The sequence below is a fragment of the Ammospiza nelsoni genome, chromosome 1 (assembly GCF_027579445.1).
Source record: "Ammospiza nelsoni isolate bAmmNel1 chromosome 1, bAmmNel1.pri, whole genome shotgun sequence".
Taxonomy (NCBI): Eukaryota; Metazoa; Chordata; class Aves; order Passeriformes; family Passerellidae; genus Ammospiza; species Ammospiza nelsoni.
In genome coordinates this window covers 152,902,129-152,912,291 of record NC_080633.1, presented here as the reverse complement: position 1 = coordinate 152,912,291, position 10,163 = coordinate 152,902,129, and the positions used below count along the sequence as shown (strand labels likewise).

The following is a 10,163-nucleotide window of genomic DNA, read 5'->3' as shown; positions in this document are numbered from 1 at the left end:
TGCCCTAAAATCTTGTGCTGAAGAAAACTGGGTGAAATTGAAGAAGTAAGCGAGGCAGAGGGCAGTCAGAAGAAGTGGCACTGGGAGGGGCTGCTGGATTAGGAATTCTGTGTTACACCCTCAGGGTTTTGTCCCCTTCCCCACTCACTGTGCTATTCTTTCCCTCCCCTCCCTTCAACCAAACCATACAGCCCTCCTAGGTCAGCTGCTGCTGCCCTAAGTAACCCCCTTGTCCCCTGAGAGCCATCACCTGCTAGGGGACAGACATGGACCCTCCTGCACCACACAGATTTGAGGGCAAAAAAGGAAATCCTGACCCTTGCCCCTCACACCCTTCAAATTAACCACCACCAGTTTGTGATTCTGCATTAACCTGAACTCACCGGGATCTCCTTTCAGCAGGCACTGAAACACCCTCTGCCTCCTCCTCCTCTTTTTGCTCCTCTGGGATGGCTGAATTCCCACCAGGAACCACCGAGCCAGGAGCTTTGGGAGTGAGGACCCACCTTAAGCCTCCTTGGCACACTGCCCACCATCCTGAGGATAGGCAGGGCACCCCCCAGCTGCCAACAGGCTCAAACCCCCTTTTGGGATTATCCCGATGGATCAGCATCCCACTGCCTCCGGCCACTGGCACTGGGAAAGAACGAGAAGGCCCCAGATGTCCTCAGCACCTCCCCGAGGGTGTTCCGACAGCGGGGAAACTCTCTCGGATTAGGGAATCCTTTATCTCTGCCTTATGTAAGACCCGGAGATTCCTTTTATGGTTGGCTTTTCCTGCCTTGTCAAGAAGCGAAGAACAAATGTAGCTTCATCTGCGCTGGTGGGCTGGCTCACTGATTAAGCATCTGATTCAAAGCTAAGTACAGAACAGGCTTTTGATGGGCGGATTTAATTCGGTGTAAAAAAGTCCAGGATGTCGTCCCCCTCCCTCACCCAAAATTCCCAAGATAGTGGTTGGTCTGGTGCAATTAAGCCGCGGGGATGACTCCCACCCACCAAAGCCTGAGAAAGTCCAGAGTGCTCCAATTTGTGCTGAAGTGGCTCCTTTGAATGTTTCCCCTCCTGCATCCCCCCCCCCCCTTTGCTTTTCCTTTCTCTTCTCTCTCCTTTTTTTTATTTTTTTTTCTTTTTTCCCTGCTGCTGATTTTCCACCATTCCCAGGCATTTGCATGAGGAGTGAGCTCACCCTGTGTGTGTGTGGTGAGCTCAGGGGGTGTGCGGGGGCGTCTGACACACCGCATTCCTCCTCATCCCGCCCTCCCCGAGCCCTGCCAGGGGACGCATGTTAATGATGACCTTGCTGAGTAAAGAGTTGTGGAAGGAATAAGTGTTTTTCCTGCGCTCCTAGAGGCGGAAGGTGCGATTACTCATCCATCTCTCCAACTGTCTCTCCAGCACCTTTCAAGCGCTTCTCTCGCGTCGAGTCTGGGGGCGTGAGCGAGGGGGTGGCAAGCGAGGGGAGGCTGCCAAAATCTGGGTTGCCACAGACACCGGCCTCGCTTTTCCTCCAATGAACGCCGCGCTGAGAGTGCCGGAGGAGGCTGGGCACCACCCACATGTTGAGCTGCGTGGAGTATAAGTAGATGGAGGAGCCTGGACTAGTGGCAGTTCAGACAGGGAGGAGAAGCAGCTCTTAGCATCTCCACTGAAAGCGGTTTTCGACTCACCTAGTTTGCCCGAGGAGAAATCACCCGGATTTTTTGCTGCAGCTTCCAGCTTGTGCATCTCTTGTGATTTTTCCTCCGGCGGGGACTTTGCGGCGTTCCAGATTCCCAGCGGGATTGGACATCCTATCCAACTCCTCTCTCTCTCTGTTCCTGGAGGATCCTGGTTCTCTCTGGGACTCCCCTGAACACGTGAGACCGGCATTTCCAGCTTGGCACCGGGAGAAATTTGCCTACAACTCTCTCTGGGATCCACGTGGACCGACCAGCTCGCTCTGTGGTGATATCTGATTGGGTTGTGTTTGTGTCCAAAAGTCCTTGGAGGGGGGTTTAGAAGTCTCTGTGTGTCTCTCAGGAAGTGTTGTGGTGGGGTTTTTTGGGATCCAGCTTTAGTGCCAGGGGCTTATTACCCAGTTTTTCTGTGTTTGCCACTCGCACGGTCGGAGCCATGCAGCTGGACAATGTCACCAGCGCGGGTGTCCACTCCTTCCAGGGGCACCGTGGAGTTGCCAACAAGCCCAATGTGATCCTGCAGATAGGGAAGTGCAGGGCAGAAATGTTGGAGCATGTCCGGAGGACCCACCGGCACCTCCTGACAGAGGTCTCCAAGCAGGTGGAGCGAGAACTGAAGGGGTTGCAGAAATCCGTGGGGAAGTTGGAGAACAACTTAGAGGACCATGTCCCAACTGAAAACCAGAGATGGAAGAAGTCCATCAAGGCCTGCCTGATTAGATGCCAGGAGACCATTGCCCACCTGGAGAGGTGGGTCAAGAGGGAGATGAATGTTTGGAAGGAGGTCTTTTTCCGCCTGGAAAAGTGGGCTGACCGCCTGGAGTCCATGGGAGGCAAATACTGCCCTGGGGAGCACGGCAAGCAGACGGTGTCCGTCGGGGTGGGAGGCCCGGAGATAAGGCCGAGTGAGGGGGAGATTTATGATTATGCCTTGGACATGAGCCAGATGTATGCCCTGACCCCTCCTCCTGGAGAGGTGCCCAGCATCCCCCAGGGCCACGATTCCTACCAGTGGGTCTCCGTGTCCGAGGATGCTCCAGCCTCCCCGGTGGAGACCCAGGTGTTTGAGGATCCCCGGGAGTTCTTGAGCCACTTGGAGGAATACTTAAAGCAGGTGGGTGGAACGGAGGAGTATTGGCTGTCTCAGATCCAAAACCACATGAACGGCCCAGCTAAAAAGTGGTGGGAGTACAAGCAGGACTCCGTCAAAAACTGGGTTGAGTTCAAGAAGGAGTTCCTGCAGTACAGCGAGGGAACTCTGACTAGGGATGCCATCAAAAGGGAGCTGGATTTGCCCCAGAAAGAGGGGGAGCCCCTGGATCAGTTCCTCTGGCGCAAGAGAGACCTGTACCAGACCCTCTATGTGGATGCAGATGAGGAGGAGATCATCCAGTACGTGGTAGGCACCCTCCAGCCCAAACTGAAGCGCTTCCTGAGCTACCCCCTGCCCAAGACCTTAGAGCAGCTGATCCAGAGGGGGAAGGAGGTCCAAGGCAACATGGAGCACTCTGAGGAGCCCAGCCCACAGAGGACCCCTGAGGTTCAGCCAGGAGACTCCGTGGAGACCGTGCCCCCCTCAACCACCGCCAGTCCCGTGCCGAGCAACGGGACTCAACCAGAGCCCCCCAGCCCCCCAGCCACTGTCATATGAGCTCCCCTCAGGGGGGTCTGGGTTCAGTGGAAGGGAGAAAGGGGGCTTATTTAGGAAGCTTCTCCTTGGAGGGAAGTTCTGGCTGAGACCTGAGGAGCGCTCAGTCCAACAGCCCAGAGCAGAGGGATTGGCTTTGCTCCTGGGGGGAGGGAGGTGGTGGGGGAGAGGCACCCCAGGATGGGGCTGCCCTCCTCACCCAGGCCGTGCCATGCTGTGGTGCTGGGGACCCTGCTGGCACCACTGCGGGGAACAGCCAATTTTATGAGAATTCCCTGACAAGAAAACTAGAGACAATCCCCAACTTGTGAAGCGGCCGCTCGGCGCTGGCAGCTTTCAAGGACTTCACAGGAGTGCAGCAGTTGGTGGAGGGTTCCTACCCATCTGGATCTCTCTTTTTCCTTCTCTCCTCCCTCCTGTCCTGAGGAGACAGCTTTCTTTTTGACCCTTGCCTGTTTTTAATTAACCTCTGGGTTTCTGTTCACTTGGCAATCTCCTGCTCTTACTTGCTCCAAAGGATTAAAGTAATTTTTTTGATTATTTTTTGGCTCAAGAAGAGAAAAAAAAATCCTATTATTTCAGGAACTGAAAGCTTTAAGAATCTGGATTATTTTCTGTGGTTTTCATTTCACTGCACCTAATACCTGCTTTAATGTGTTTCCTCTCAAGAGGCTCTTACTGGTTTACTTCTTGTCTTAGTTTCTGCTCACTCTAGTTCAAGGCCACTGCAGTGCAGAGGCAGATTTCATCCTTTCTCTGCACATTATCCTGTGCATTCAGCAGGAAACAGATTTTCTAATTAAATTCTGAGCTCATTTATTGAAGGAGCAGTCTCCTTCCTTTCAGAGAAAAGAGGGTGTTTAAGGTAGAGAGAGGAGACACCAGAGCTCTTTTGAGAGAGACTGGGGGGGAGGCAAAGGAAAAAAAAACCCTTATTCTTTGAATGAAACAAACAAACACAACCTAAATTCAGAGCAAAATATCCCCAGAGCAGCAAATTGACTCCATGCTGATGTGTGGAGACAACAGGAGCTTTTGCCATGTAAAAGCCAAAAGAAGTGAAGAGAGAGGATCTATGTGCCCCAGCACAGTTTTAGCCTGTGCATTGCTGCAGGGAGTTTCTGCTCACACAGAGAGACTCCAAATGCTCCTGGAAAAGTCGGGCACCCCTGGAGCACCTGAGGACACAGTGTTGTCTGCTCACAGAGGAATTCCTGCAACATCTCGCAACAGATGGAGATGGACTTGGACTTTGTGACTTCTTCCATGTTGAGACAGGAAACGCTCAGCACTCACCTTTGGCCAGTGCTTGATGACAGGACTGAGTGAAGCAAGGCATTCCTGAAGTTTGGCTCTCCAAAGCTTCCCGAGGCTGGACACATCTTGGGCATCATCTGCATCCACCCTCAGACCAAATAAACAGCGGGGATGCAGGCAGCAGGAGTGACCCTGGGATGCTTCTGGCACTGCCACAGCGGTGACACGTGGCACTGGTGGCTCAGAAGGCCTTTGCTGTGACTTCTTATAAGAGGCTGAAGGTAAGGAAGCTCTCTGGCATTCTCTCCTCAGAGCTAATGTCCACTAGAAACTGGGATAAAAACTCAGCAGAAAAAGGATATGAAGCATTGGGGTTGGGAGAAAGGGGAAGGGAGAGCCAGCCAAAGGGAAATACAGGAATGGGAAAAGTTTCCAAAGAGGGCAGTATCCTGAACTTTCTAATTAATATTGGAAAAGAATGGGAAGCTTCTTAATTAGCCCAGCCCCAGAATCTGCCTTGTCCTTCATGGAGAACCTCTGGGCTTGAGTCCCAACCTGAGGCAGCACATCCCAGGTCCATGCACAGCCCAGAGGAGCTGCAGGTCTGCTCTGCATCCTTGCTGGGAGCTATTTCTCAGGAATGGTGGGAGCTCTCCTCTCACTCTTTCCCAGTTTGTCAACAGCTCAGTGTGCAGAGAAAAGGAGCATTTCTCACTGATGACCCAGGCTGAGTGATGGGGGGAGTGGGAGTCACTGCTGAGGATGAGCTGGCCATGTATTACAAGCTTTGTCTCCTCTTGCTTCCAGTGACTCACTCAGATCCTCCTCTGAGAAGGAATCACTTCGCAGCATGCAGCATTTGGGAGGAAAGCCACAGAAAAAGCTGCAAAACAAAGGCCTCAACATCAGACCTGCTCTCAGGACCCTCAGCCACCAACAGCCAGATCCACCACCTGGAGGAAAGACTGGCACAGGTAATTACATCCCATATTGCCTTGTGGGTCTGCCTTAATCCCCCCAGTGCCCCAATATATTGAACAGCCCAAGTGCAAACAGCTGTGCTGGTCTTGAAACTCAGTCCCAGGGGCTGCAGCAGCCTGGCAAGCCTGGCACCACCTGAGAGGTGGGATTTCAGCTCCTTGGTGTCAGAACCCAAGCACCAGCCCCAGTAATTGATGCTCCAGGCACTGCACATTGTGGCTTTCCCTTGGCTGGACCATGGGCAGATCCTTAAACCCCAACACCTGGTGGGTCCTCCAGGCTGCAGGCACAGCAAAATTTAATCCCAGCTCCTGAGAATTTCCCCTTTCTCCCCACTTCAAAAATCTAATAGGAGTTGTTGCATTTTTTTTTTTTTTCTTTTCCAGCAATCCCTGCTGCTGTTGCTGAGATTCCTTCTCTGTGTCCAAGAGCTCTCCCAGGGGAGAAGAAAGTGCTGCAGGCAGACAGAGGGCAAACCATGCACCAAAGAGCCTCCCATGCAGTGCAATGCAAACATTCAAGGTGCTGAGAGCCAGAATGAAACTGGGAAGCTGCTTCCAGCTGGACAAAGAAAAGCCTGAGCTGGTCCAGGTACTCAAAGTGCTGAGAATGAAAAGAGGCCAGAACAGAAGAACCAAGTCCAGGCTTTGGGGACAGCAGGGATGCTGACTGTCTGTGAAGAGAGGATTATGCACATCTCTGCAGTCTGGGGCTGCTGGGACTCACCTAAAGAAATCTTCACTAGAAAATGATCCTTACTGAAAAAAAAAAAAAAAACAAAAACTTTCCTGATTAACTTTGCCAGGGGGCTGATCCTGCCTTGGCTACGAACCCTCCGCGCTGGCCATGCTGTAACTCACCTCTCCTGAGTCCTTTCATGCGGGTATCAGTTCCAAACCTCAAAGGGCTCCCGGAGTTTGGAGAAGCATCCTTTGGTCCAGATGCTTGTCTGAACTGTTGGAGCCTGCACATCTGGGCCAGCTGTCTTGCCAGCAAGGAGCCTTGTGAGACAGCAGGCGCTCTTTGGGTCTGCATGGGCCAGAGTTACTGCAAGAACTGGGGTTCTTGTGCTGGCTTTGGAGTGACTGTTTCCATCCAGACCCAGGGAGCCCAAAAAGAGCTCGAGTTGAGCTGGACAAGACAGTTTTGGTTCATCTCTCAGCCGAAGAGGTCCAGTTGGTTCCTCTCTCTTCCAGAGCCAACTATCCTGTGTGTGGGTGTGGGTGTGTGGGGGATGTGTGTGTGTGTTTTGAGCAAAAAATCCACATTACTTAAATTCTGTGGTGTTTTGTTGCATTTGAATCAAGCCAGAGGGACCTAAGGCACATTCCAACAAGGCTCAGCAAAAATGTCCAGGACTGGAAAATTCCATAAAACCATGTAAAGGCAGATTCCCGGGCATCATCTTAAGGTCTAAATTATATTTCATTTTGAGGTGCTTATTTTCACAGTCTCTTCCAAGGGACTAGACTGCCTCAATAGGCATTTTATTTTTCCTGCTTTTTTTAGGGAATTAGCCTGTCTGTGCTACTTGGTCATTTGGTCCTGAGTTATTTTACATTTTCAGCTGGCTTTTTGGAGTGTGCAGAACTGAATTTCCTGGACTGATTTGATTTCAATTGTCGCTCCCAGCAAACCGGAGCTTTACTTGTAGCACCCTGGTTTTTACTACCAGCCTCTCCAGGAAGGACTGGTAGTTTATTTTCCTGGGGCAGAGTCACGTGAATGAGAAGTGTGTGGATGTGTTGTACCTCTGGAACTTTAGCAGATTTCAACCACTGCATTTTTTTTTCCTCCCTAGGCGATTTTTGCATTTACTGATGAAACTACTTTAGAGGTTTTATTTTTACTAGAGATATTATTAATTCAAGCAAAAGGCAAATGCGTCGAATTGCTGCAGGTTGTAGGGGTTGAAGCCAAAAGGTCTTTGTAAGCCGACATCACCTGCCCTGGATCTGACTGGATCAGCCAGTTTATTCCTCATGTGTCATGTTGGAGTTACAAGATCACACCAAGCCACTAGAGCCTGCCAGCAGAATAGTGCTACACTCAATTTGCTATTGTAGCAAAGCCTTTTGTAGATTTATACAATAAAACTTTGAAATATCTGCTTCAATTGCTTCCTGCCTCATTTTCTGCTCTTTCTTCCTTGGTTCATGGGTGACTCAAGTATCTACTGCCCTCTGAAAATTTGGGGTTATTGGGGTTACCTGGCTTATGGAATATTTTTTCTCAGCAAAAGCATGTGGTTGACATAAAAAATGAAATGCCCTGAGTTGTTCAGACCTTAAAATTGAGTCAGATGTAGCCCATGAGGTTGGGGGAAGCTGCCCTTTGTGGGACTGTGGATCCTGCAGGGCTCTGGTTGGGTACAGCTGAGAGAAGAATCTTTGAAATTAGGACAATCACATTCCTACTTGTGTTTGAGAAATTCACAGCAGAACTGAGGCAAGATAGGACTAAGTAAAGAAATTAAACTTCAATCAGCTCCATTTGACAACCAAAGAGCCTTTGGGAGTGATAAGCACCTGCACCCAGCAGAGATCCAGGAGCTGGGGCTTTGTTATCTGATGCATCCTCAATTCCTTGGGTTCATTACCTCTAAAACATCCAGGGGTTATCCAGGCTGGAGTCAGGGAACACAGCAGGGAAAGGAGCTCAGAGTGTTTTAAACTAAAATGTTTATTTTTAGCAATAGATTGATTTGCCACAAAGATGTTCAGCTAAAGGACTTTGCCTCTGCAGATCCTTTTCCAGAAAATCTTTGTACTCAGATGGATTTAGCCGCATTCCCTGCTCCATCCCTGGTCTTTCTCCAATGAAGGAAAATAGTCCAGGGTGGGATGCAACTGGTAAAGTGCACTTGGGTGGGACAGCTGGAGAAACAAAAGGAGTAATTCTGTTGGCAGCAGGGAATAAATGCCCAGTGGACCTCCCAGAGATCCCTTTTGACCTCAGGTTGGAAAGGCAGAGATGATCTGAAGGCCAAAGATCCCTCAAGGAGAGCTGCTGACCCTCCAGCTCTTTGGAACTCATTTAACCACAAACTCTTAGCAAGAATGAGAAGGAAATTTTTGAGATATGGTTCCACAACTGAACTCTGCCTTTGTTGCCAGAATGAGTAAAAAAGTGAGGAAAAAAGCACTGAGGGGACAGACCAGTGACAAAAGTGCTTCCAGTTGCTATGCTGGAATGCTACACGCCAACCTGTGACAGTGTAGAGAAGCTACAGGTGAGCAGGTTTTGACTTTTCATTGTCTATGGACATGGCCAAAAGTGCTCTGAACAACCTGATCCTTGCAGAACAAACCAGCAAGAGCTGCACCAGCCCTGCCAGAGTTCAAGAAGCATTTGGACAACACTCTCAGGCCCCTGATGGGATTTTTGGGGTGTTCTGTGCAGGGCCAGGAGCTGGATTCGCTGATCCTTGTGGGTCCCTTCCAGTTCAGGAATTTTGAGGGTTCTGAGCTCAGCTGGAGGTGCTGAGCTCTTCCAGCAGAGGGGGGCAGAACTCCACTGTATGCTGTGGGAATTAAAACCAGGAAAAGCACTAAAGAGGGAAAAATCTGTCCTTGTCATCATCCATCCCCACATGGCCCATTCCCACAGGACACAACATCACGGGTGGCTTCAGTGAGGGAGATCTAAGAGAATGGGAAAAGAGAGGTCATGTGGAGAAGGGATGAGGAGTGATGGCCAAAACTACACTGGAGGAACATGGACAGGATGGGGATGGGGATGGGAGGTGGGAAATGAACCTGAGGCTGGAAGATGCCTGCCTGTGCCAGGTAAACTCATAAGGTTTCCAATTTTGTCCCAGAGTCTTCCAGGTTTGACTGTAATCATTATTATTCCCTTACTTTCTGACAGTTCCAGATAAAAATCCCTAGAGAGTCATTGGACCTACACTCATTATTAATAGAAAAATGCCTTATTACTGCTCCTGGCTCTCAGAGTAGGGAGTCACCTGGAATAGACACAGCCCAGTGATGGATTAACTGCCTCAAACTACTGAAATCCCCTTCAAAATCAGAGTGGGAACTATCCAAGACCCAAAATGCAGGAGTATTTGCAGAGGAAACGGCCTCAGGTTGCACCAGGTGTGGTTTAGATATTAAGGAAAAAATTCCTCACTGGAAGGGGGGGTGAGGCATTGGAACACTCTGGAATCACCATCTCTAGAAGTGCTCCAAAACTTCGTGGATGTGGCACTTGGGGACAGGGATTGGTGGTGGATCTGGCCATGCTGATGGTTGGACTGGATGATCTCAGAGGTCTTTTCCAGCTGTAATAATTCCATTGTACCACAAACAGTGGAGAAGGCACATGAGGCTAAGCACTTACAGAACTGAGAAAAGCATCATCAATTCGTGATCATTTTTACTTGATAATTTTTATTTTCTCCTTTCTTTATTGTGACTAGATTGACGGGTTCCTTAATTTGCTTTTTCGGGACAAATTAAAGAAGGAGCCAAGATGTGCCTATTGCACATACAAATTATTTTATAGAATAATATAATTATTTGGGTTGGAAGGGATCTTAAAGATTATCCAGTTCCACCCCCCTGCAATGGGCAGGGCCACCTTCCACTAGACCA

The 10,163-nt window shown here is 49.9% G+C and overlaps 1 protein-coding gene across 1 annotated transcript; it reads left to right on the top strand.

Annotated features, from left to right (window-relative positions):
* Positions 1–1,629: 1,629 nt before the first annotated feature.
* ARC (activity regulated cytoskeleton associated protein) lies at positions 1,630–7,681 on the top strand. The gene is made up of 3 exons (XM_059483145.1): positions 1,630–4,865; positions 5,392–5,558; positions 5,952–7,681. The coding sequence occupies exon 1, from the start codon at positions 2,116–2,118 to the stop codon at positions 3,328–3,330; it is 1,215 nt and encodes a 404-aa protein (XP_059339128.1). The 5' UTR covers positions 1,630–2,115; the 3' UTR covers positions 3,331–4,865; positions 5,392–5,558; positions 5,952–7,681.
* The last annotated feature ends 2,482 nt before the right edge of the window (positions 7,682–10,163 follow it).

Bases quoted from the DNA above. Each gene is read 5' to 3' on its own strand.
- ARC (XM_059483145.1), top strand. From the start codon at position 2,116: ATGCAGCTGGACAATGTCACCAGCGCGGGTGTCCACTCCTTCCAGGGG.